General features: G+C 50.5%; 1 protein-coding gene across 5 annotated transcripts in view; it reads right to left on the reverse strand.

Annotated features, from left to right (window-relative positions):
* Positions 1–1,414: 1,414 nt before the first annotated feature.
* COL8A2 (collagen type VIII alpha 2 chain) overlaps positions 1,415–27,072 on the reverse strand; it is a 142,550-nt gene continuing 116,892 nt past the window's right edge. For all 5 annotated transcript variants that reach the window (XM_024104227.3, XM_024104225.3, XM_024104226.3 and 2 more), the window contains one exon: positions 1,415–6,390. In XM_024104227.3, coding sequence (XP_023959995.1) covers positions 4,469–6,390 — 1,922 coding nt within the window. In that variant the 3' untranslated portion in view covers positions 1,415–4,468. The remainder of the gene's footprint in view (positions 6,391–27,072) is intronic.

Here is a 27,072-nt window from a genome sequence, read left to right on the forward strand (position 1 = left end):
TGTGGAGAGAGAGAGCTTTTAAAATAAGCGAATGTGATTATAAAAGCACAAGAAAATAGCAGGGGACACAGAGGCAGGGTGGTATCTAAAACTAGTGATTTTTTTAAATTGACTAGCTTTCAAAATGATATTGCTTAAAACAAAACATCCTTCCTCCTCACCCCCACCCCCAAAGAAAACAAACTGATGGACTCAATGATGCTTAAAGCCCAAAGAACTGAGCTGCATTCTCACCGGCATCTCTTTACGGGGAAGAAGGTAAATGGGTAGCATAGTCCGTATACATATTGGAATTTGTTATGGTGGCAAGGGTGGTCAGACCCAGCTAGCACAATCTGGTATTCTTCATAGTTTTAGGAAGCTTGAATAGAAATTCTGCATTGTTACTTAAAATTCCTGTCTCCTTCCCCATCGTAGAAGGCACGCATGCTGCTCTCCTTGAGAAGGAGCTTGGGAGTGATGGGTGAGCTCCTGGCTTTGGGTTCATTTTTAATTTCTAGCAAAACCCCATTTTTCCAGGAAAGGAAACTCCAGCATGCACTCCTGTTCCTTAAATTCCTCAACGTAATAATTGCCAGGTAGAAGAGGAAAAAATGTTGCAATATTTGGAAGGCCCCAAATTTCACCATCTTCCTGTAAGGAACTTCTGGACTGTGGCTGTGAGGCAATGTGGAATAAGTTTTTCCTATGTTGATCAGGGAGCAGGATAGATGCCATCTCCTATTACCATTCTCTCAAGCCAAGTCTGAGTTGAGTGGGCAACGGGGAGGTGACAGGCTTTGAATGAAAGCTGATACCCTCAGCCTATGCCAGTTGTGCGATCTCATTCCAGTTCCTAGGGGACAGTTACTTACATTACCAAAATCAACCCTCACCTTTGCCACCAATCGGTCCACTCAATGGCAGTCTTAGCAGATAAACCATGGACTGAATGGACTATGAAGGCTTAAGTACCCCTTCCTTTGGGTGCACACTGGTGGGGTGTTGCAGGGAAACCTGCCAGCGACCCGGGTGTGTTCCTGTTGCATGAAGAGAAGAGAGGACTTCCGTATCTAAGCCTGTGCATATTACAAAGGAGAGCTCATAGGGCAGGCAGCATGAGCTGAGTCCTATGATTATGGCCAGACTTATCCCAGGGTATTTCAGAAGTGGTACTTTGAATATAGAAACTTCGTCTTATCGTTTGGGTGCTGGCTGCTGCTACAGAAGGTGTGGGTTCAAATGTGAGCTCTGACATAGACTCCTTGGGTGAGCCATGGACTATTCCCGTGCCTCCTGTCCCCAGAACAATGGGATATTAATCTTCCCTTCACCTGTTCAGACTGTAAGCTCGTGGCGCAGGGGTTCTCTCTTACTATGTGTAGGTGCGCCTGCAATACAAATACATCATAATAGGACGAAGGCACAGCTGAGATGATCTTTTATACAATAAGTTTTATTGATGTTGTGTCAATACAATCGAGTACTGTAGTTTTAGTTCTGAAGAGGCCAGTTTCCGATCACAATCAAAGAGAAGGCATTTTAAACCAATTTTACTATGACAGACAGTGCATGTAATAGGTATTTTTACAAAAACTAAAATCCTCTATATACTAGGTTAGAAAAGAAGATACTAGAGGTAAACTTAAAAAAAAGGTAAGAATTATGTATATAAAAATGCACACTGTAATGTAGTTTTCATAGTTAAAAACTGACAAACTTCATCCATCCCAACCATTTTTTGTATGTGTGCGACTGATACCAACATCCCAAGTGCTCACACCCATGACAGAAAATAAACCTTCCTGCTGGCAAATATTACAGACTGCGTACTTCAAAAGAAATCTTCCTGACAATATCTGGTTTACTGAACACCTTCCCTCCTTCACCCTGTGCATCGTTTCCTAGCCTCCCTGTATGTGTAATATCCTTGTCATTCAATACTGTGTAAATGTAACAGGTTATAGAGCTGCAGAAGGGTGATTATGGTTTCTGTTCTGCACATGAAGGGAAAGTGAAATTGAATGAGTTAATATTTGCGTTTGGTTAGAATGTGCATTTCTGTCACTGTTTTTGCCAGCCAGAACCAGAGTATTGAATAATAACAAAACCAAACCAGGACTGAACGTAGGTCAGAACACAGTATAAATAAATTGCTTTGTCGAGTAACAGGCTTAAACTTCCACCCTTGGGTGAATTTTCAACGGTGTGGAAGTTCCTTACCCTGCTGCAGGTAGTATGTGTAAGTTACTGCCTCTGGCAGTGTTCCGTGATTCAAGGAGTGAGACCGCTTTGCTCTGAAATGAAGGGATCTGCTGTATTATCAACTTGAGTTCATTGTGGTTCTCTGCAGGAAAATACATTTAAACCAAGAAGACAGAAGCCCCATGGCGGCTCTGTCCTTTCAAGTGTGGATTTGAAGAGAGAAATTGAGCTCCTTTTCTTCAAATTTTAGGTCTTTACTTTATGGTTCCTATTTCGAATGGGAAATCAAAGAACCGATTACCAACAGAATCTGGGCCGTGAAGGGCTCTGACATTCTTCTGCCTTTAGGAATTTAAAAACATCTGACAGAATTCAAAATATCAGGCTGTATTTGTCTCTGTTAAAAGTTCTATCGCTTCACAACCTGCTCTTGTAAATCCGAATAAAAACTAAAACAAAGGGGAGGGGAGACCCAATTCCAGATTCTATCTGAAATGTTAGTCTATGGAATTTTTTTCTTTAGCTTCATTCTTTTTGTTTCCTGTTTTGTAATTCAGGGATGGGCGGGTTTTTGTAAATGGAAGCCCTGGAGGGCAAGACACACAAACGCAGTGTAGTTTAAGAAAAAAAAAATCTATGTTTAAATAGTTTTATCTACAATAAATCTGGAGAATAATATTAAAGTCACATTCTTACTCTTTCTCTCTCCTTTGGCCATATTATAGGCATCATGGACATTTGAGAGTAATGAACACTGAGCTATTGACTGAATGAATTTCAGCTATTTTCTTAGGCACATGTCTTTGTAGAAAGGAATTCAGTATATTATATGTGGCTTAACTTCAACCGCGTTCTACCTACCCCGGCTGAGAAGAATCTCTTTAGTAACTTTTAAATGCAATGGTCTGTAGCCATTTTACCTTACCGCAAGCTGCAAAGCAACAGGCTTCAATTGTTCCAGTTTGCAAAGGCCAGCGCAGCCACGTGGTCACTAGCTGGGCACACCAAAAGCTGTAATAAACCTTGTCACCCATATTCAAATCAATGACGTTTCAAGCATTATTGAGGCAAAGTGGTAACAACAGGACAAACATGAAATGATTTTTTTCCTAAGTCACAGAACCCTGCACGCAGACCGGTGCCCCTTTCAAAGATACGTATTGCACTATACTTGTAAATAACATTGTTAAGTAGATAATAGCACCGTTTGTAAAAGGAATGCATGGAAAGGTAGAATGAATGCTTTTTTTTTTTAATAAGTTCCCCAAGGGGAAGGGAAAAAAAGTGTACACGTCCTGAAAGGTAGACATTAAAAGTAAGTTGTCCATAAATGGCACCTTAAAGAAAGCAGAGCTAAACCGTCCATGAAATCAGCTAGTAGCAATGTAAGCCATGCTGGCAGCGCCATCCTTGGATTGTCAGATAATAAAACGTTCATAAGCCCAAACAGGTCTGTGGGCTACAGAAATGTATGTGATAGAACTGGCCCTTTGACTTGCCAATGCAGGAATTAATACAAGGTCAAGGAACATTGTTCATCACAGGGGGTCCCAAATTGCCTGAATGGCTTTGGAGTATATTCGGCACCCAACCTATTGCCAGGTGCTACTAATGATGTTTTTTGTTCCTAAAGATTTTTTCTTAAATATTTAATTATAAAAAGGTGCTTCTGCAAAGTGTTCCCCTTTTGATGACTAAATCCACCCACTCTGATCGAATCCGAGAGACTGATTCAAGCGTCAATGAGATTGAAATGTGGGGAAATGGTTGATTGGGAAGGTGAGAGGCAATCCACCAGGAATCTCCACTGCTCTAGAGATTTGAGATTGTTTAGGATCCCTGGATTGGCTAACGAATATGCAAAATGACTTTCTTTATTTAACTAGTACTTAACAGCGGGAACAAGGGCACTTGATTATAAACCAAGAAGGGTCTCGATTCTTCAGCTTTCCTCCTCTGACTTAAAGAACAATGTAGTTGCATAGCTAGATCCTAGCCAGCCTGAGCTAGTTTCTGTGTTTGATGTGCAGTCACAAAGGTAAAATTTATTGCAAAGACACCTCCTCCACTTGCCCCCCCCCCCAGAAACAACAAAGGCTCCTTTCCCCTTATCCTCTCGACTCCTTGAGTGAACAGTGTGAAGCGAGGTCCTGCGCCAATGACTTGCGCGTTCTTCCCAGTGATTTTTCTTTTTTGTATTTCTTTTATTTTTTAAAAAAAATTATTAAAAAAACAAGACAGTTTATGGCTAAAGTGGGTAAAAAGGGGAAACACCCAACAGCTGTTATGTGGGGCAAAGCAGGAAGCCGGAGAAAGAGGAGTGGATGTATTCTGTGGAGTACAGCCCATTGGCTTGGTCCGAGGGCATTTGGACCCAGACTTGGTCATTCTCTTTGAGTTCGAGCACTGCGCTGCCTGAGGCTTGATCCAGGTAGCCTTTTTTGTACTCGTCGTAGGTGTATGTGGCGGGCACATTGTTCTTATAAAGTGCCACCCAGACATTAGTCCCTTTGACATGCACGTGGTAGGCAAAGTAATAGATGCCGGAGATGGGGCAGGTGAATATCCCAGTGGCTGGATTGTAGGCGTTGTGCCCGTTGTACAAAGTCCTGTCGAATTTGACTGGCATGCCAGAGGCTGGGAACGGGGAGGTCAGGATGGCCGTGAAAGCGGGTGCTATCCGGGCAGAGAGCTCCCCTTTGCCATATTGTGGCTTCCCAGGCTTACCATTCCCTAACACCGCTCCTTCCACGCCTCCATCCGGCAAGTGCAGTCCAGCGATGCCTGTCTCGTCGAACACCCCTGGTGCCCCGGGGGGACCAGGCGGCCCTGGTGGTCCTGGGGGTCCGTTTAATCCACGTGTCCCTGGTATTCCAGGTGGGCCAATGGGTCCTGTAATGCCAGGCTCCCCTACCTTCCCCTCCCCTGGAGGGCCTGGGAGGCCAGGTTCCCCTTTCAGCCCTGGTAAGCCCTGTGGCCCCATGGGACCAGAAGGGCCTTGTAGGCCTGGAATACCAGATGGGCCCCTCAGGCCTGGCTGGCCTGGAATTCCTGCATCTCCCTTTGGTCCCAGGCTACCTGTTAACCCTGGCATCCCAGGAATCCCTGTGAACCCTGGTTCTCCTTTTGGCCCTGTGGGGCCAGGTGGTCCCTGAGACCCAGGCAAACCTCTCTCTCCAGGGACCCCTGGTTTCCCTGCAAAACCGTTTGGCCCTTGGTCTCCACGCATCCCTGGTATTCCTGGGGGCCCAGGCAGCCCAACCTCACCTTTGAGGCCTGGCAGCCCGTGTTTGCCTGGCAAGCCCATGGAGCCTGGCACCCCGGGGGATCCAATGACACCCTGCGGGCCCTGCTCGCCTGCTTCCCCATCCATGCCTGGTTCCCCTTTGTCGCCAATGGCTCCTGGGATCCCAGGTTGCCCACGATCTCCTTTTAAGCCTGGCAAACCTGGTTTCCCATAGCCTGCGGGCCCAGGTAAACCGGGAAGGCCACGGATCCCGGGTTCTCCCTTTGGCCCCACAGGGCCTTGCATACCTGGAATCCCTCCGACGCCCGGGATGCCTATTCCATCAATGCCTGGTGGCCCCCGTGGCCCCATCGGCCCAGGTTCCCCATTGATCCCAGGGGCTCCAGATGGGCCCATCTCGCCTTTCCCCCCTGGAGCACCTGGTAAGCCATTGAACCCTGGTTTCCCAATGCCATTTGGCCCTGGAGGCCCAGCGGGGCCGGGGGGGCCTCCATTTCCTCGGGGACCCGGAAACCCTGGCTTCCCAACACCATTTTCACCCTTTAAGCCCCGCTCCCCCCGAAGCCCTGGTTCCCCTTTTGGCCCAGGCTCACCCCGAAATCCTGGTAGACCTGGAGTGCCCTGCATGCCTGGTTTCCCATTGACTGAGATGCCTGCTGGCCCAGGCAATCCTGGTGGGCCAGGTAATCCTCTCTGGCCTTGCTCACCTCTCAGGCCGGGTTCACCTTTGAGGCCGGGCATCCCTTTCATACCTGCCTTTCCTGGAAGCCCTGGGATACCTGGTTTGCCAACACCAGAAAATCCAGGGGGCCCAGCAGGGCCTGGCTGGCCATGAAGTCCGGGTTTCCCAGTGCCTGGTTTTCCTGGATAGCCTGGGGGGCCTGGAGGTCCTCTTGGGCCTGGCTTTCCTGGGGGGCCTGGCTCCCCTTTGAGATCCATCGGCAGGAGCGGTTGCATGTCTGTTAAGAGCAAGAGACACCAAACCCTTACTGGATAAGTGAGGAAAGGCCTAGTGCCCACCCACTACCAGGAGAAGCAGAACCTCAGCGTCATGAGAGGAGAAGCCATGGTGGCTAGTGCTGAGTGTTAGTGAAGTCACAGCCCCGCGCCTCAGAAGGATTTAGGAGGCTAACGCCCACTGATTTTTAATAGGATTTAGGCTCCTGAATACCTTTTGAGGCTCTGAGCTGTACTGCCTTGTTAAATGGAGATATTGCTATAAACCCTCCCGCTGATGTTGGAAATTAATATTTGTGAAGCACTTTGAGAGTCTGAGATGAAAGGTGCTCTGAAAGCCTGGGGGTGGGGTATCATTAGCTATACATAAGTTACACACCCAGGGGCTCCTTTTGCTGTAATGGTAGGTTGTAGGAATGTACGTTAGCACCAGATGAAAAGAGGCCTGTTCAGACACACTGTCATTTATGGCTGATTTAGAAGTAGCTAAAACAAGTCCCACCGGGTACTTGAACATTAAATGGGGAGTCCGACCAATTTGCTCAACCAACCATGGGGGGAAAACTGAATAGAGATGAACAATTCAGACTTGCTGTGCTCAGGGTAATGCAAAAGGAAAAGAGTGAACCTGTAGCTTTTACTGAGACTAAAGATGGTGGCTTCACGGATGCCCTGCTGTCTGTTTATCAGTGTGGTGGCAAAACTAATAGTATCAGCCATGATATTCTTTGGAGTGCGGGCTAACTCTGGGACGTTTTTGATAGTTTCAGAGGCCCCTGTGCTTCCACTGATGCTTCTAACAGCATCTAGAGTTATCATTATGGCATCTTCAATAAGCAATATAGGCATTTGCAAATAGTAACAAGCTAAGATGTTCACCAAATTCACAGATGATGCAAAATCAGTGTTTGGGTTGGAAAAAAAATCTATGACTTAGAGTTTTCACTGCTATTATAGTAGCACCTAGAACCCCAAACAAGACCGGGTCACCCTCATTGTAGCACCTAGAACCCCAATCAAAACTGGGCCCCTCACTGTGCTTGACACCATCCAAACAGCTAGTAAGCGAGTCCATGCTCACAAACAGCTTACAGTCTAAACATATAAAATAGTCAAAAAGGAAGGAGTATAATTAGGCCCATCAACAGAGGCACAAAGAACTTAAGGCCCAGCGCCTTAAAGGTAGTCAGACTCGTACCATCCATTGAAATCAATGGGCATTATGTGTCTAAATACCTCTGAGGATCGGGACCGAAGTGACTTGGTCACACAGGAGGTCTTGGCAAAGGTGGGGACTGAATCCACATCTCTTTAGCCCCAGCGCCTTATTCACAAGCCTTATTCACAATCCTCTAGATATGCATCGAGCCAAGCAGTGACAGAGGAGGCTTCACACACTGCCCCACCAATGAGCATAAGGCCTGTTGTTGCAGAACTATCACTAGAAACAAGAGCATTGGCTAGCCTCCAGGGTCCCTGCCAACCCTTAGTTTCTCCATTGCCAGTATGGCCAAGCATGCCAATTAGCATCAGCGGTGAGGGTGATTTTTAGGGGGCTGTTTTTACATGTTCCCCAGGACCTGAGGACTTCTCCCCCCAAATCATTCATACTGGCTACAAAAGAGCCATCAGCGGGTAATGGCTTTCAGTCACTACCAAAGAGTGTGTTGGCGTTGAAAGGCACAGCCAAGATTAACGGTACCCTATCACCAATCCGCTGAGTGATTGAGCCGCCCTTAAAATCTTGGACTTCTCTCGTCCTATAATGGTTTTCTCTTAGTAGGCTGACTACAGTGCTTTAGGATATTTTCTTGGGAGAGCAGCTAGGTAATTGCTTTGTCATTTGTATATTCACGTAAGATGTGTCTGTGTTCATTGGCGCAGTCCCACTTGCCTATGGAGTGTAGCATCAGGGAGGAAACTTTAAACACACTGAGAATGTAGACAAAGCCAATTGCTGCAAAGGAAATGCAACAGCAATACCATCTTGGACTGATTCAGCACAGCTGGGAGTAGGTCCTAAGCACTTGCCATTTAGAGAATTCTAGCCGTTTTGCAAAGGGCCATAAGAAAAAGGAAAATGCATCAGAGAAGGACGTGGAGATGGAAGTGTAGGCAATCCAAAGTGTGTCATAATCGCTACTCACTACAGCTCGGTGCTCTTGGTACAGGAGCAGCGTGAGTCCCCGGACCAGAGTAGCCCAGGCATGGCTTCACTTCCCACCTGAGAAGTGGATGAAATTTTTGACTGGCTCTTGTCCCAGGTAGGTTTGATAGAAGAGAGATTTGATGGTTACTTATACACGTTTCTAAAAACAAGTTTCAGACTGGTAGCTATGTTAGTCTGTATCAGCAAAAAGAAGAGGAGTACTTGTAGCACCTTAGAGACTAACAAATGTATTTGAGCATAAGCTTTCGTGGGCTACAGCCCACTTCTTCGGATGCATGCAGTGGAAAATACAGTAGGAAGATATATATATATATATATATATATATATATATATATATATATACACACCCAGAGAGAACATGAAAAAATGGGTGTTGCCATACCAACTCTAATGAGACTAATTGATTAAGGTGGGCCTCATTAGAGTTGGTATGGCAACACCCATTTTTTCATGTTCTCTGTGTATATATATCTTCCTACTGTATTTTCCACTACATGCATGACTTTAGTCCACAAAAGCTTATGCTCAAATAAATGTGTTAGTCTTTAAGGTGCCACAAGTACTCTAAAAACAAGGACTCTGATTGGCTGGCAAAGACTTCTCATTGCCCTGTCTATGACTTTATAGCCAAATGTGACCCAAATGTAGCAAACTGGCTACAACAGCCAACCTTTATAAAAGTGATCACAGAAGCATCAGGTACCAGGGCAGCATCTGGCCCTCTGTGTCTGAGTTTATGTAATCAGGTAATCTCAGCAGCTAGATGGACCTCAAAGGAGTCTCAAACTGTTGGATGCTGTTTACATGGGAGGTTTGTTTCCTACTCCAATTCTGGTATCTGTATACACCATGTGTCTCTACAGTCACTGTTTACAAATGGAAGAGGCTGTGCCTGGAGACATTTGCATCACGTTTGCCTTTAGAAAGGGAGGTTTCTGTTCCATTTAGTTGTCCTCCTAAACTGTGCAGGCAAAGGTTTTACTCTTCGATGTGCATTGATTTACCCATGTATTAGGAGTTAAGATTACTTTATTGGGCCATATCTAGCTTGCCTCACAAATTACTGGCTGTAATGTGAAAGGGCCAAATTTACAATGCGCTTCACGCACCCTGCCATATTTGCCTGGTAGCAGAATAGAGCCCAAACTCATTTCACAAGGAAGAACCATCTAATGATTTATATGACAGTAACATCTAGTGGCTCCAGATGAGATCAGGGGCCCATTGTGCCGGACATTGTTCCTACACACAGCAGGAGACAATGCTAGCGTGAAGGGCTTGCAATCTAGATGGACAAAGGGTGGGAGTGGAGAACTGACTTGCCCAAAGCCACACAGCAGAGCTGGGGGGCGGGGGAAGAACCAGCGACTTCTGGCCCTGTCCAGTGCGCTGTCCTCTGAACCACACTGTCCCTCAGCCAAGGTTGGCTTTGGGTCATGGCTCCTGCCATCAGCCAGGTTCAAACCGGTGACTTGCATTTGCGGAGTACAGCCTTGCACAAAGTTCTCCCACGGCCACCCATATAAACCACCCAACTGTTTGCTCCTAGTTTATGGAACTGTACATGAGCTACAACCCCAGTAGGACACTATGGGGAGGAAGGAGGAGCATGCAAACTGTTTGGTGGTTGCAAGCTGCAGGATGGGAAAGTTGATGCAGCGGCACATTACTGAGTCACATTGCACTGAGGACAGACTCGGCACAAACAGAAAACGAAAGAAAGATGCTGTCTTCTGATTGCTTTTCATACTCTGCAAGAGGAGAGTTTTCATTCTCTGCAAGAGAGCTGCTTATGGATTCTCTAAGACCTGCAGCCCCACAAGTAAACGTAGGGAGAAGAGGAAGCTGTCTATCTGCATTCTACCCACCCATCCACCATCTGAGAGAAAAGCTTCAAGCTACACCCACAGCCTTGCTAGAGCCCATTAACCCATGGGCAGACAGATGCTCTGAATGCCAGACGCTGGACGCACAGGCCTAGCTGTTGGTCCTGGCTTTAGAAGGAGTTGTGAATGGTAACAGGGAAGGGAAGGTCTGGGGCTGCCTGGTTCAATGCTCTGGGCAAAGGAGGTTCAAAAGTTCCAGGAGGGGGAGGGTAAAAGAGAAGTGGGTGCTGGAAAGAAACAGAATCTGTATTGGGAACAGAGCCACGTCCATCCCCTGGAGACTGAGGAGTCAGTGTGCTGAGTGAGGACATAAAAGCAAGGAAACCGTGGGGCTGGATGGATCTGCCAACACTAGGAGATTTTGCTCAGTCAATGGGGAAAGATTACATGAGATTTAAGGCACAGGCGGTAAAAATAATAAAGGCAGCAGACAAGGCCCCAGCTAAGTATCAAAGGGGGCTTTTCCTTTAAGCACAAAAATTAGCACTGGTCATTTCAACCAAGTCTGGAAATGTGGTTATTTTTCTTTCGTTAATGGAAACATATTCAGGGCTTAGGCTTTCCGGAGCTTATCTGCATATCAAAGACTTGCCCACATCCTCTGCTCTAATAGAGGTCACATGGTTATCTTGATTAAGGAAATACTAGTCTATCAAGACATCGCCACTGGATTTCTGCAGCCGAGAAAAAAGAACGATTTAAACTGTGTGCTTAAGCAGATTTCTGGAAAATATCTTCCCCGGAAAATTATTTCAATATGTGGGTTTTTTTTTCTTTTCTTCTTGTGCTGGATGCTATGGTTTGTAAGAATTAGTTTTCTAGGTCATTTCGCATGGAATCAGAACATGGAGATACAGCTGAGCCCATGAAGGAGGGGGCAGGAAAAAAAAAACTCACCAAAAGAAAAAGCCAGATGTGAGTTGCCAGCTTGTGGGCAGCCAAGAAAGCAGACAGGAAAACCAAACCGGGGACGTTAGCACAGAGAAATTGGGACATTACAGCCCCAACGGTATCCAATTTCAGGAGACCGTGTCTTACCACAGACGCACGTCTCGGAGAGTCTGCGTTTCCCAGCAATAGCAAGGGGTTATGTGCTCCCCTCTGTGTATGAGCAAAACAACCATGAATGCTAATGGAAACAGCCACCTGGGAGTCTGGGAGGGAAAACAATAGACAGAGCCTCTACAGAAGGTCTCGCCTCAGGTCCAGAAGGAAGGTTTCAACCTAATTCCAGAACAAAGGAATTTTCAGCTCAATGTCTGTCTAACTTGGTCTCTGATAGTGGCCAGTGTCAGCTGCTTCAGAGGAAGGTGCAAAAAATTTCATAATGGCCTGTGATGGAATAATGTGCCAACGAAAATAAGTTTCTTCCTGACCTCAAGCAGCCAGTGGTTGGCCTATGCCCTGAACCAGGAGGGCTGATACATCCCTGATGAATTGTCATCCTAGTTACTATACCTGTGGGGGGTTCTGTTATTCCTAGCAATGGCTAATCCTTTTTTTAAAAATGTTGCTGAGCTGTTGGCCTCAGTAATGCCGTGTGACAGTCAGTTCCACAGGCTAATTATGTACATGGTAGCTTGGGCCAATGGTTATCTAGTCCACCATCCCATCTTTAGCTGTGGTCAGCACCTGATAAGGTGTGGGGAAAAAAACACCCTTAATGCTCACTGCCTTTCCTCTCCAGTGGAAATACAGTTAACTCTTATGGCCAAACAATGGTTGTCATTTCTGGAGACCTTTTACAAGGCAGCAACTATCTTCCCACCTTGAATACACCATCACCATGTTCTCTCTGAACTCACTCTTCTCTGTCTGCATGTCATGGAACTACTCAACCCTTCCTTATTCTGTGGGGGCAGCCCAAAGAGTTCACCCTACGAAGCAGCTCCTTTCCCTTGTCCTACCAGCACCCCTTAGGGCAGTTTACAACGAAGACACTGTCAGCTTCAGCTGGGGTTGCCAGGGAATATGAACAGGGCATAGGAAACCACGCAACAAATCCCAGTGGCTACCGGAGAGGTTGGCAGCATTACGTTCTAAATCAGTAGCCCCCATCCAAACGTTCGGTGTGTTGCGTCACCTGGAAAATGCAGATCAATCCAGAGAAGATTCCAAGACGTATCAAACAGGCTTCTTACATATAGATCACCTCGTCTTCAAAATCCTTAATGAGCTCTCCCATGTGTCATAGATTAGGACTTTGTTCTTGAACATGTAGTGGTTCTAAGACCTTCTCTTGCTCATGTGGCCTGTGGAGACTCCTCTTGGCAGTTTATCGTGGAGATTTTCTTGCTTGCCCAGTTTTTTTTTTGCCTATTGCTGGATAAACTTCTGGCTGGTTTCCTTTCATTTCTGCTGGCCTTGAAGTTCTCTCCAGGCATTTCATTTTCTTCCAGAGGCCAGAGCTCAGCAGATCACAGGGAGCAATAGAGAGCCACAAGGGGAAGAACGAACAGACGGCGCTTAATGGGATTAAAGTTGGAAGGGAACATATTATAAAAATAATTGTCGTCTTGGCAAGGGAAGTTTCACATTTAGCAGGACATGAGGGAGCTGCTGAGATGTTAACTGGAGGCCTCTTGACTTCATACGAGCAGCCGCTCTACAAGGTGTGCGGGGCTTAGTTAGTCACTGGATTTTCTGTAAACATTTTAATATAGGTGAAAGTTGCGGGATTGGAAGCTTCTGAAGACTGCAGGGTAGGTCCTGCTCCGTGCAGCAGTAGCCCACGGGTTCCCCCCAACTGCCCTGCTGTTAATATGTCTCTGGAGGAGCCACCTTTAAGGGAAATGGGGGAGCTCAGTCTCCGTGGACCATTCCCACCCCTTGGGCTCCTTGCCCAGTCTCAGATGGGGAAAAAATTATAGGGATTGTTTCTGTGGTTTAGACACTTGCCCTTGGACCTGGGCAGAGAACCTACAAACTCATTTCATAGAAAGGCCACCGAACAACTGCCAGATGGTAGCAATTGTTTGGTCGCTGCTGTGGGAGGGGTGAGGACTGACCACTCCCAGCAGGCAAAGGCAAGACCCTGGTCAATAGCTGAACGAAGGGGCTCACCGGCTCTCTGACTCTGTGAGGGGCTAGGGGAAGATGTGGGGCTGCTCTGAGAAGGCAGTGCTACCTCAGGGGGATCAAAGCCACATTCCTTTTGCCCCACCAGGATGGGAAACAGGCTCTCCTGGCTTAGTCTGATAAATACACACGTTTGCAAGGCAGGAGGCTGCGGTGTGTAATCTGCCATGGTGAGCCAGCAAAAGGCTCTGACTTAACTAATGCTTTATTCTGTGTACAGTCAGGGATCTTTGCTCCGCAGTGCGAGGCACTGCACATGCACACACACGCCTAGTGAAGCAGTAGTGCCCTGCCCCAAAGCCCTTACACTCCTGAGCTTCCAGCTCTGCACAGAGACCAAGTTCAGTCAGAGTTTTGGCTCCTTCAAACAAAGCTGCCTTTAAGTCCAGGACTAGGACATGAACAGGATCCTCTCACATGGCTCTATGTTACATCTGGCCTGAAGTGGGACTAAATGATGCCTAAGCCACCCTCTGCCCAGGCGGGAATTGTACCTTAAACACGTTTCCAGGTCATGGCAGCCCAAAAACACAGGCCCTTCCTGAACACTCTGTTCCTGCACGTGGGACGAACAGCGACACGGAGCCCAAATCTACACCCGTGTGCAGGTGCAAACTGTTCTGATTTGCGTGACCCTTGTAGGCAGAGCTACTGTTGCAGGGAAGCAATTTCCTCTGCTCCTTGGAAAGACCAGGCAGGGTCTGGGGAGCAGCTGCCCTCGGAGGGTGGGACACACCTGCTACGCTGCCCAGCACCTGAGAGGCAGTAATAATTACCCCCTTCTGCTGACTTGGCCAAGGTCACACAGCAGGTCAGAGGCAGACGCAGGACTAGAACCGGTAATGGCTGTGCTGTAACCACTAGCCCCCATGCCCCCACATTTAGCTAGGGGGAATCGAGCCCACAGCACACTCAGATCAAGATACAGCAGATAAGGGGCTACATCCTCTGTGGTTTTTTTTGTTAGCATGGCTCAAAAATGGGTAGAATTAGTTGTTCTTATGCAGCCACACGAAAAAGCCTGGTTCACTGATTATTAGTTCATTCATTAATCATTCATGTTCATCAGCTGTGTTTATTTTTAAGCACTGACCACACACGTGGCGAGGGCTGTGCGTGAAGGTGGGAAAGGCCCCTTGACCCACGCCTATACAATAACTCTGCCCCCTTGGTTTGCACATCGTCACAGAGTGCAGTGGCATCACACAGCCAAACACTACCAGGGAGGGCCAGCTTTTTAAAGGTGTGTAGAGGCCTAACTCCTAGTGACTCCAATGGGCGTTAGGTGCGTCGGTGCTTTTGAAAAGATCACTATCTGCGGCTACTTTTAAAAATCGGGCTGTTAGCGCTGTTAAAGTCTGTTCCTTAGCCAGCAGCCCCTGCTAATCATGTCTGAACTCTGACCTCCACCTTCCAAGGATCATGAGGTGCTGCGCAAATGCTGATTTAGCGAAGTCTCTTAACCCTCTGTGTCAGGTGGGTACGTATCATTACCCCATTTGACAGATGGAGAAACCGAGGCAGAGACCGATTTAAGTGCCCAAAGCTGCGCACGTGCCCAGGATCACAAAGTGAGTTGGAGTCAGAGCCTGGAATGAAAACAAGGCAGCCAGCTCCCCTACTCTAACCACTGGACCTGCGCATGGTTTGTCAACCATTGCCAACAGCTTGCAAGGGGTCCCTGTATTCATGGCTCTTTGAGGGGGCCAGGAGCAACATTTGTCTGTTGTACCATGAGGCCAAGACACAGAAGAGGCGGAGAAATCACTGACACCAGCTAACGTGTAAATCTGGTCCCCAGTCACTCATGGGCTGACACCTCTTTCCCAAGCGCAGTATGCTGCTTGGTGCAGTACTCACTGAGCTCAGCATCTCTTCTAGACACCAGCGGGCTTAAGACACAGATTTCTATGGCAAACATGATCCCCAAAGAAAATAAAAAGGAAGCTGATACTCTCCTAGCCACGCTTGGGGCAGCATTTTACTGACATGAAAGGATAAGGAGTCTTTTTGGGGGTGAAGCAGTTTGGTTTTAAAACTGCTCACTTCCCATTAAATCCCATTGGTGCAAGAGCACCAGAGAGAGTCTGGGTATTTAGGGACCCTGCAGCAGCTGGAGAACTTAACTGAAGGGGGGAGAACCAGATCCAAATGAGACCAATAGGTCTGAGTGGCATTTTGTCATTCGCACAACAAAAAGGATACGAAGAAATCCCGCGGGGATAGTTGGGTTCCAGATAACCCTGCTTACGAGCTCTACACAAACATGCCAGGTCTGGGTGAATAATACATCCTGCTGTTCTGGCTGATGCGTCTAAACCACAGCCCAGCAGTGAGCACCACTAGAGGGCTCACAAACAATTTAAATAGGCACTGCCCTATTCCGCTACAATGCAAGGTCCCAGGGCAATTCTCTTTTCTCCTGCACTCTAGGTAACCTTCCAATGCCCAGCTATCCGCATTAGCAGGCTGTGGTGGGCTCTGAAGCCATTAATACAGGGCCCTTGTGTGTATTTAATACCCATGGCTGTTGCTCACTTTTGCCCTATAATAGTGGGCAAGGTTTGGAGCAGACCCAAAGGAGCAGAAGGCAAAGTCCAGCCTGGCGCCCCGTAAGTAAACCCTGCACCGCACTAAAGAGACCACCACGATCTGTCCTGATGCATAGCTGTGTTTTTAAAGTTCCCTTTTCCTGTTTTTAAAATGTATTTTTTTTTAAATTGCACCGGTCGTTAACATTTTAACAGTTTTTAGTGCCACCCACCCGGCTCAGGTCTCGGAGATAACACAGCATCTCTGGAGAGCGGTGTTCGCGAAGCTGATACCAATGCAGGCGGGCACAGTGCTAAGCAGGTTATAAAAACCGAGCTAGAGATACATCTGGGGCTAGACAGACCGGCCCAGATCCTCACAGGGATTTAGGTGCCCAAATACTTTTGAGGCTCTGGCCTTAGTTGCGAGAACTACGTCCTCTGGTGCTATGGCTCGCTGGGCTTGCATTGTAATGTGCGCCTCGGGACGGCTCGAACCAGGAGGAAGGTGAATGACCTGAACAGAATCAAATTTCCTATGCCGGGGAAGGTGCAGGGCAATAGCTGGAATCACCACGGAGACTCATTAAGTAGAATTATCCATTCAGCTAGATTTGGGGGGGCAGGGGTGTACCGTCGAGCCTCGTCCTTGGGGATCAGGCTTTCACTTACACCAGCTCCCCAGGAAAGAGGCCTCACTTCCCCTCGGGGTATTAACTAACAGTCAGGGAGCAAAATGTTTGTTTTTTCCCCCCCCTTTGCAATTTAGAAAAGCAACTTGGCTTTTTGGAAAGGTAACGCCTGACATGTTCACTAGGTGGCGCTAGCAAGCTAGGAACCCGGCCTGCAATCGCTCAGTCTCCCAGGCCACTCAGGTCTTGGCTTAGCCCTGAAACCCAGCCTGCGAGGCTCATGTTTAACCCCCTTTCCTGACTGCCCTTCAGGGTCAATTGCAAACAGGGACCGTCTGGAGCTGCCGCAGGCTCCTCCCCTGGCTACGCATCCAGTGCTTTAACCGGGGGGCGTTCCAGGCCCTGCCACAGCATTGCCTTTCTACAGACCGGGGGAACTGGGTGCTGAGTGGGGCAGTGACTTGCCCATGGCACCGCCAGAGATAGGCCTCAGGAATCCTGATTCCTTCTTTATCCCAAACCAGCCTTCCCCCCAACACAGCCTCCCAGGCAGCAGTGCAACTGCAGGGCGAGGTGAGGCTGAGCCTTGGGAGAGGGGGTGCCAGTGGGGGCATCACCGCCAGCCAAACCGGGTGGACGTGACAGTCCGAAGGGGCCAGCAGCGGTGCCGGACCCAGCCAGCTCTCACTGGCTAGTGCCAGAGTTGGAGCAGTGAGTGGCGTGGTTCCCTGCCACACCCTTTGGGTGCCCCCCGAGGGGAAAGTGATGCGTGAAACCGGAAACAAAGTCAGTTTGCTTTCGATTAAAAAAAAAGTAAAATGCTGGAAATGAAATAAAACCTTTCATTTGACCCAACCCCATTTTTTTTGTCTTTTGTTTGGAGCTGCGAGAGAACCAAAACCTCTGTCAGTCGCTCAGCTCTACCGAGGAGCCAGAGGGCCCGGTCTAGCAGCATGTCTAACACTGGGTTCAGGGAAGAAAGGGCACGAGAGCGCATAGCCACAGCCCAGCTGACAATGACTGAGCCACCATGTTCTACCCACGCTGAGGGCCCCTTACGGACACGTGGTCAGAGACAGTGCCTGCCTTGGAGCGCTTACAATCTAAGCAGAGGAAATGGTGGGCCCCTGGCAGGCGTCACCAGCGGGCAGGTGGCACCCACAGGCGGGGTCATTTCAGGCCCGCTCTGAGCCACTGGTTGGAGGCTTGAAGTGCCAGGGCCGGTCAGCATGTGTGGCTCCCGGCGCAGGCGCCGTCTCGTGCTGCACTACGCCGTGGCGCTGGAGCTGGGAGGGCAGGGGGAGCAGCCTCCCTTTTGAGCCATGGTTTGGATCCCGCTGTCTGAACCTGCCGGCAGAGGCTAGCGTGCTCCAGCTGTGCACGTGTGCTCTAGTGGAGCGGGCACTGGGCTAAGAATCAGGCAACCTGGGTTCTGGCCCCACTTGTGGCCAGTCCCTTCCCCTCTGGGTCCCTACCCTACTGTGACCGTACGCTCGCCAACGCAGGGACTGTCTCTTGCTGTGTGAACACGCAGCTGAACCGAGCCCTCCGTAACGCACATACTAATACAACTCTTCCTTCAAAGCAAAGCGGGGGCAGCATCCCCCAGGCATGACATGGTAAAACCACAGGATGCATTTTGCCATGTCCCAAGGCCTCGAGCTGCGGGCGCTGCAGACCCAGGGGCGAGCTGCCAGTTCAGGGTGTGGGTTTGGCGCACACCTGGCTGACTTGGCAGCCTTTGAACCAGGAGGCTGCGCTGGCATGGGGTTTATGCTGCCGCTCTGACAGTCGGTGTCCAGCAGGAAAGCCGCTGCCACGCGGAAGCCTCAAATCCTACCGGCACCCACCGGGGCTAAAAGATGGGGCGAGAGGAGACGATGTGGGCTAGCCGTCCCCTTCCAGCCCCTTCCGCCAGCTCCCTCCACAAGCAGTTAGAGTCGCCAGCAGATCCCAGTCGGAAAGGTCCCGGCCCGGCAGCTTTCCCAAGGACAGAAAAGGATGGAGGCTCCTCCCCTTTGTACGCTGATGTCGTAAAAAGAGGGACTTCATTGGTCCAGGGCTGTGCTGTGTCCTACCCTGACCCCGCCCAGCTATGCAAACTCCTCCCCTTTCATAAGACCGGCCATACTGGGTCAGACCAATGGTCCAGCTAGCCCAGTGTCCTGTCTCGGACAGAGGCCAGTGCCAGATGCTTCAGAAGGAACGAACAGAACAGGGAAATTACCGAGTGATCCATCCCCTGCCGTCCAGTCCCAGTGTCTGTCTGTCAGAGATTTAGGGACACCCACAGCATGCAGTTGCATCCCTGACCACCTTGGCTAATAAATACATTCCTAGAGGATAGGTCCATCCATGGCTAATGCGTTTTTTAACCCAGTCATACTTTTGGCCTTCACAACTTCCTCTGGCACTGAGTTCCACAGGTTGACTGTGCGCAGTGTGAAGAAATACTTCCTTTTGTTTGTTTTAAACCTGCTGCTTGTTAATTTCATTGGGTGGCCCCTGGTTCTTGTGTTGTGTGATGGGGTAGGTAACTTTCCCCTGCCCCTTCCCAACTATGCAAATTCCTGACCTCTCCCAGCTGTGTGAGCTCTTCCCCCAGCTGTCCAATGTGTGCCCCCCCCCCCTCAGCCAGCTTCCCTTGGGGGACTTATCAGAGCGACCCCTGAGTTTTTAATAAATATTCTCAAATGTGGCCTGGCTGAAAGAAGTGCTGCTTCGTTATGCCCATTTCTTGCCCCCTCCTGGGTGGAAATAGCCCCGCACAAAGCTTGGGTCACTTTGAAAGCCGCTTTAGTGAGAGTTTTGTAAAGCTACAGGCAGCCAGGCAGGAAGAGCGCGTGTACCGGGGAGACGGTCATGAGATCTCCTGCTCCTTGGCGTGGCTGGGCCCTCTGGGGATAGCAACCCCCCTCTCCATCCTCACCTCCAGGCTGCTGCCGCCACTACAACACTGCAGATAACAGGGACGTGCGGTCTGCAATGCCAAGCACAGCAAAATGGCCTCCTCGGACCCTGGAGTCCGGTGACATCAGAGAAGGCGAGGCAGAGGCCAGGCGTGTGCAGACTGACAAACCCAGATGCAGCTTTTGCTGCGACCACCAAAGACTAATGAGGAAGGCAGCCAGGTCCCTTCTTTCACTTCGGGGCTAGGAGGTACTTCATCGCCTTATTAGTTGGTCTTTGCGTTGCCCTAGCAGCTGCTAGCCCCAGCCATGGCCTGGGACTCCGCTGAGCTAGGCCGCTGTGCAAACAGACCAGAAAGACGGTCCCTACCCGAAGAGCTCACAGGTTTGCCGAGTCTCTTGCGGCCTCGTTTTCTGGTCCCGCGCACACTGCGCCCTTGTCTTGTTCTCACAAGTCCCATGTACTCCTCCCCCCCCCAGCCGAGCCAGGCTATGAGCTCCAAGCACTGGATTCCTGAAAGCCCAGAACCCTCCCCCTGTGAGGTACCACGGTGTTATTGTCCCCCTTTTCAACAACTGGGGAAATCGGGGCATGGTGCGGTCGAGTGACACCCTCAGCCACACACAGGGTCAGTGTCAGCATGGGAACAGGATTCTGACTCCCAGTGCCAAGCTCTGACCACTAGATTGTCAGCTTGGTTTTATTAAATAAGTGGAGTATTGGCTGGATTAGGGGCAGTAGGGTCTATAAATAACCCTCTGCCAGGAGCTAGAGGAGTATTTTCCCCCTTGTGTGTGTGTTATATAAAGCAGGAATTACCAAAGCACCAGCAAATCCTGTATGTGGTACTTACGCTGTTGGGTAAGACAGACAGACGTTGGGGAACGTGCCCCTCACTGGGGCATCTGCCTTCATTACAGTGATGCTGCAGCCATATACCACTCCCCTTGACAGAGTCACACCTTCTCTCAACAGCCACTGGGACTGACGCAGCCTCTGGCCTCTCCTGGGCCTTCACAGCCGTCCTTGCTTGCCTGACTCTGCTCTCTCGCTCTTACGAAGCTCACGCTAGGATGGCCAGTTAGGTGAGCTCAGAGGACTGTCTGTCACCTGATCCCTCAGAGCAGCAGTGTCATCCAGTGGATAGCGCGTTGGCCTGGGATGCAGGAGATGTAGGTTCTATCCCTTACGCTGCCACTGGCTTGATGTGTGACTTGGGCAAGTCATCTCCTCCCCCCTCGTGCCTCAGTTTCCCCACCCACCCTTGGTCTACCTACATTCATGCAGCTCCTAGCGCTGTAGGTACTACCACCAATAACAACTCTGTCTTGTCTGTGGCCAGAGTATGTAGGGAAAAAACAGCAAAGATATTTGACTCCAGTCCCATCGGCAGCTAAAACGTTTCTTTTTGGTGAGGCTGCCTGTGGAGTTTCTGTCTCTGGCTGGGATTCAGAGAACAGACTCCCAGCAGCTGGAGGGGGCGGAGAGCTTAACTCACTTCAACTCCAGCTTTTGCTGTGTTTTTTCCCCGGCCGCATGTGCTGATCTAAGCTCTTGATTAGCCATTCAGATTCCTCGTAAATCAGGTACTAGCAAGCTGGCCTTCTGCAGCCGCCTGCAACCCCCTCGAGACGTTATTCCTCCTGGAGCCAACACTCCCGCCAGGCTGGAGGGTCCAGCCCTGAGCTGACTCGGTGGAGCAGGCTCCAGAGGTTTTCCCCAGCTGGAATGAGCCTGCAATCCAGCTTTCAGCAGGTAGCTAATGTTTCAGCACTGGGCCGCTGCATTGTGTTGTCTGCGGCTGTATTTATGAGCGCAGGTACTTCTGTGATCCGCTGCCGACACTGCGCAGATAAAGAGCTCCTGGCACGGGCCCTGCACCAAGGAGGGATTGAATCATCATTTGTACTTAGGGCTGCCCATCCGATCATAACCACTTCTGCCGTGTCCAGCAGTCTGGCCCCGCCAAAGCCTGCGGCACACTTCAGTTCCCCGGGCACACTCCACCGCATGTTAATTTCCAGCACGAGGGTCAGGACTCCGCTCCCAGTTACACGGGTGTCAAATCCGGAGTCACTTCATTGAGGTCAGTGGACTCACTCCAGATTTACACGGCTGCAAACGAGAACAGAGGCGTCCCCCAGTGTGCGCTGGCCAGGAGGAGTCTGCTCCATCCAGGGTATGCCAGAGAAGCCAATCCAGCCCCAGGTCAAGGCAACTATCTTGACAAACCCATCCACTCGCCACGAAGAGCAGCCGCTCCAAATCCAGATCAGATTAGAAAAATGACTGTGTGTAAACGGCCCCTCCTTCGTCACTGTGTCTGCTCCATGTGAGGCTTTGGCTCAGTTGGGTCAGTGAACATGGCTGGGGTGCAGGGACCCCCATCGACTCATTCGTTCCTCGTGCGCCCCCAGCTGTTGGCTGCTTCCGGCTGTTGTCTCTCGTTCGAGCGGCTCTTGGGACGGGGACCGTCTCTGTTACGTGTCTGTGCAGTGCCCAGCACCGTGCAGCTGCTCCCACACTACTAATTAACGAGCACGAATCCAACACGTTTGCATGCCATGCGGCGGCAGGCGGGCGAGCTGTCATGGCTCTGCCTCTCCCGTCCTCAGGAGAAGGCTCAGCTCTCCGCCCACTTGTTGCCCAGCCTGGAGGGACGAGGTGCAAAGGGCTCAGCTGGACTCTTCGATCCCGGGGCCAGGTGGCAGTGCCAGCAGCGTGGTTTGGAAACTGAGCACGTGTGGCCTGCAGCCCTGCACGGGAAAGGAAGGTCTCTGCTGCGTTAGCCCCACGGAGAGGCTCTTCCTGAGCAGTTGCTGCTCAATGTGACTCCAGACGGTCCTGCTGCTGCCTGGCCTTGGGACGGCTTGTTATCCCGTCAGCTCCCACTGCTCCACTGGCACCTCCGTTCCTCCAATAAACTGCCCCCCGCTGCTCTCCTCCAGCGGGGCTCCCCGCTTATCCTGGCATTGAGAAGCCGGTGGAGCTGGGAGGGACAGTTTGTTTCCGGGGATCCAAATAACAACCGGGAAGGGCGATGGCCTTTGCCTCTTTGCTTGCAGGAAACCGCCTCCTCTCCCGTGCATGTCGGCTGCTGCGGTTTTGCCACCCAATGGCTCCTCAGCCCTATGCATCGCTGAGGGGTTGGGCAAGGAGCGGGGGGGCGGTCCCAATGTGCACAGCGAGGACTGGCTCCAGGCAGAGGGCAGCGCGCCAGCTCACGCTGCATGGCTCCAGTGGCATTGTGTGTGGAGAACCAGCACCTCCGCTGTCATGGCAGGGCCCTGGGAACAGGCTGGTTGAAACCACAGCGTTTGGGGTTAGGATGACAGGGGCGCAATTCTTTGGCTGCTCTTGGAGCCTCAGTACGGAGCCTGGTCCTCCCGACCCAACAAGGCATTTCATGGGAGGTGCTCTGACAACTGACACCTCCCTGGTGCAAGAGTCTCTGCTTAGGGTGGGAATGTTAGGAGCAAGGTTTGAAGGCTGCCTGGACCTAACCTAGAGACTGTGGGCCATATCTCCAGCTGGTGGACTGCAGGATCGGGGCCTAGATTTGCAATGCTCCACAGGGCACGGCTCCTTACTGCAGCGCTGGGTGTTTCCATCATCCATGGCTAACAAACCAGGCTCTGCGTTATAAGGCAGCGTCTCGGGCTGTCCCCGGCTCCCTCCCCAGAGGAGACATGCTCCAGGAGTCCGAGCCAAACCAGGGTTATTGCTAAAACGCACAACGGCAGCCTCCAGGCCACGGCACCTGTGCAAGGAGAGAGTCCAGCGTCGTTCCTCAGGAACTTCGCAATGAAGGGCGTGGGGTTGCCACAATGCGGTAATGTAAACCGGCCTAGATCCTCAGGTGGACACTTTACACCACTTGAGGATCTGGCCCAAGGATTCCTGCCACCCAAGTGCTCTGGTTAGTCACCTGTGATCTACTCTAGCACCTGGTGTGCCCAGGTGAGGGATTTACCGGAAACTTCCTCCCTTTAGAGAGAAGATGGTTAGCCTGGGACTGGGGAGAGGTGAGGCCAATGCCCAGCTCTGCCACAGACTGACTCTCTGACCTTGGGCAAGCCACTTAGTTTCTTTGTGCCTCAGTTCCCCATCTGTACCATGGCAGTAACAGTCCTGCCCTGCCTCCCGGTGGGGGGCAGCGAGGATAAACCCAGGAAAGCTGGCAAGGTGCTCAGATGCTGTGGAAAGGGAGGCCAGAGAAGTACCTAACATGACAGACAGACTGAGGTAATGAAGCTGGAGAATGTTCATACGCTGCGTTCCCACAACTTAATTCCAAGGAGACCCAGTCCAGAGAGCACCAGCCCGCTAGGCATTCTCCTCGGATCCCTGTGCTCTCTGCCAGTCGGGTTACACAGCTCTACCGGCGAGGTCTCTCTTGGCTAAGGGAGGTCAGTATGTGAGCTCAGCGAGGCTTCCTTGCCCCTTCCTCTCCAGCTGCCGCGCTGCCGGAGAACATCAGCTGTTTTACTGTGACAGGCAGCCTGGAAATCCCTGCTCTACCCTGGGATTGGTGCTGCTGCAGAACTTCATCAGCCATGACTTCAGGGTGGCAGAAGCAATTCTTAGTCACCCATGTCACTGTCACTAAAGCATCTGACATTTCTCTCCCTGGCTGGGTGTTTGTAACAAGCAGCTGCATTTTTCAAGGGCTGTAATTTGAACCTACTGCAGCAACTGGGCTGGGAAAATAATCATCAATAGTAACAATTAATTTCCGCTTCTCTAGTTCCTTTCATTGAATGATCTCACAATGGGCCAAATCTGGAGCTCCTAATCAGTAATAATAATAATAATAATACTTATTAGCACTTTTCATCAGTAAATCTCACAGCACTTTGTGAGATCACAATAATGATACTGGAGACAGTATCATTATTACCATTTTACGATGACAGACAGCTTGATGTAATTAAACTTGTGAATGTTCCCACACCAGGCTCCCCCCTGCTGACACATTATAGCTTAAGTCCAGCTCTGCGAAATGGCAGAGGTAGTGAAAAGTGGGGATTTCTCCCATGAGACCTGATGCGCAGTGTAAGGGAAACACATCTGGTGAAGTGGGTTCTAGCCCACGAAAGCTTATGCCCAAATAAATTTGTTAGTCTCTAAGGTGCCAGGAGGACGCCTCGTTTTTTTTACACTGGCAAAGTGTGGCATGTCCCTCTTGATGGCTGGTCCACAAGCGGACAACAGCCCTAATACTGCTGCCAGCTAATGGAGTTACTCTTTTGGCTCAAGTGATAGAGGACAGCTTTGTAGCAAAGTTGATTGCATCAGTGGCTCAGCGAGCCAAGTAATGCGTTGGCCCTTGTTTGGTATCCAACACAGAGTGTAGAAAAACCTCCTTTTACTAAAAACAGTCACTGTTTATAGAGACCAACATGTGGGCAAAGCCATTCCTCTAAGGACACTTAACTAAGACACACAAAACACACTGACCGTCAGGCTTCTGTCCCCTAGTCCTTCTGGTTGAAGAATTCCATACCCCGTGTTTCGGATCTAGCAGAAGGGAGGGTGATAGAAATGGAGGTGAGCGAGAGGGAGGGGAATGCTTGGGGCAGGTCAGACACTTATGAAAAAGCGGCGGGTTGGCGGGTGGTTTTCCGAACGGCTGATCACACAAAGCAAGGAGCTCAGCTCCGGGGCATCCCTGCCCCACTGACCGGCACGTGTCGCTTTGCAGAGAGGGATTTAACATGTGGGGGGCTTCTAGCCTCCTGCTCTTTGAAGGGAGAAGAACGCTTTCTCCCGCTCGCGGCGTTTCGGTTCGCTGGATCTGTCAGGACTAGCACCTGCAGGCTTCTTCCCTCCTGGCGGGTGGGAAACCAAAACAGGCAAAGGACTGGAAACCTGGCTGGGAATCCAAAGGAGAAAGAAAGACCAGCAAGTGGGAGCCATCGCGCTCAGCACCAGCCACATGGTGCTCTGATCCAGTAAACAAATACACTGCTGTGTGCTAGGGATGGGCACATCTTCGTCCTAACGAATGCGGGCAGGCCAATCGAGAGTAGAGCTGTGGTCACGTGACCCTCTAGGTGTTTAAAGGACAAGTCCCTTTAGGGAAAGCAAGAGAGGGGGAAACAGAGGCAAAGTAACTTGTCCCAGGCCACCCAGCAGGACAGCGTCAGAGCTGGGACTTGAACTCATGTCTCCTGACTCCCAGTCCGACCCTGCCTCTCAGACGCTGTGGTATGGCTCCCTCTCCCCATTCCTACCAACACAGGCAGTTTTCTCAAGAACATTCCCACAATTCCAGCAGCCCTTGTCGCTGAGAAAGCAGCTGTCCCCCCACCCCCCCAGTAAACCCATTTACCCATGTAGCCTCCACATATGCGAATTGACTCCCACAGGCATACGGGCAGGAGAGGGTTAATGCGCTGGGCTGTGGTACTGCATAACCCATGCTGGGATACCAGCTGCCCCGCCAAAGGCCATCTGCGCGTCTGTGTTTATCTTGGCATGTCTCCTGGCTTCTTCCTTCTCAAGAACCACACTGGAAAGAGAGCACAGCTGGGAAAGGGGCTGCAGACAGCTACAGGCACCCACAAGCTGTGGGGAGAGGGAAAGGCCCACGTAAAGGTCGGGTGGGGGACACACACACAGAAACAGGTAACTTCCCTCTTTGGAGAAACCTTCCCCAATTCAGCTATCTGCAACTCCCCAGCCCCAGCCGCAGCGGCACTGCACATGGGCAGAGCAGGTGAGAGAAGCGAGAGACGAGTGTGGGCTGCGTGTGAAGATGTTCTGTATCCATCACAAATCCCTCTCCAGGGAACCGGCTGCAGCATCTGCTAGAGATTTGGACTCGTTTTATGGGCACGGAGAAGCTTCGAGAACAGGAACATCTTCACGTAAACGACCATATGCAAAAAGAGGGGGAGGATGGAAAGGTGGGCCAGGACATGGGGTGGGTGGATGACAAGTCTGGGGGACCTACTCCATACTGGGGGATGTGGTTAGCACTGCAGGCCCTGCTAGCGCTGTGTAAATGGCCCAGAAGCCAGGAAAAAGCTGGGAAACGGAGCTAAACTCGCCTTCTTTGGGCATGAGCCAAATTCTAATCAATGGAGGCCAGGAGGAGACATCCCCTGGGGGCAAGTGAACCCATATCTGCAGGGTTTCAGTTTCTTGCACGTCCCTCTGAAGTAGCAGGTGCTGCCCATGCTTGGAGATGGGACAGTGGGCTAGATAGACCACGGAGCCTGATCCATTCTGGCAGCTCTCCTGCTCCTGTGGAAACGCTCTGTTCTGACACCATCACTGAACGGGGGACAAGCCAAAAGGGGGATTCGCAGGAAGCTGGGAAGCTGCTGGCAAGAGTAAATACCCACTTGTGAAAATCATGGTGAAAAATGGGTCCCACGCAGCCCTGCTCCTGGGGGAGATTCCCCACGCTGCGGCAGCCAGTGGGATGCCACGGAACTCGCTGGTTATGGGGGCAGAAGGTCAGTGTGT

Source organism: Chrysemys picta, chromosome 23, assembly GCF_011386835.1.
Source record: "Chrysemys picta bellii isolate R12L10 chromosome 23, ASM1138683v2, whole genome shotgun sequence".
NCBI lineage: Eukaryota > Metazoa > Chordata > Testudines > Emydidae > Chrysemys > Chrysemys picta.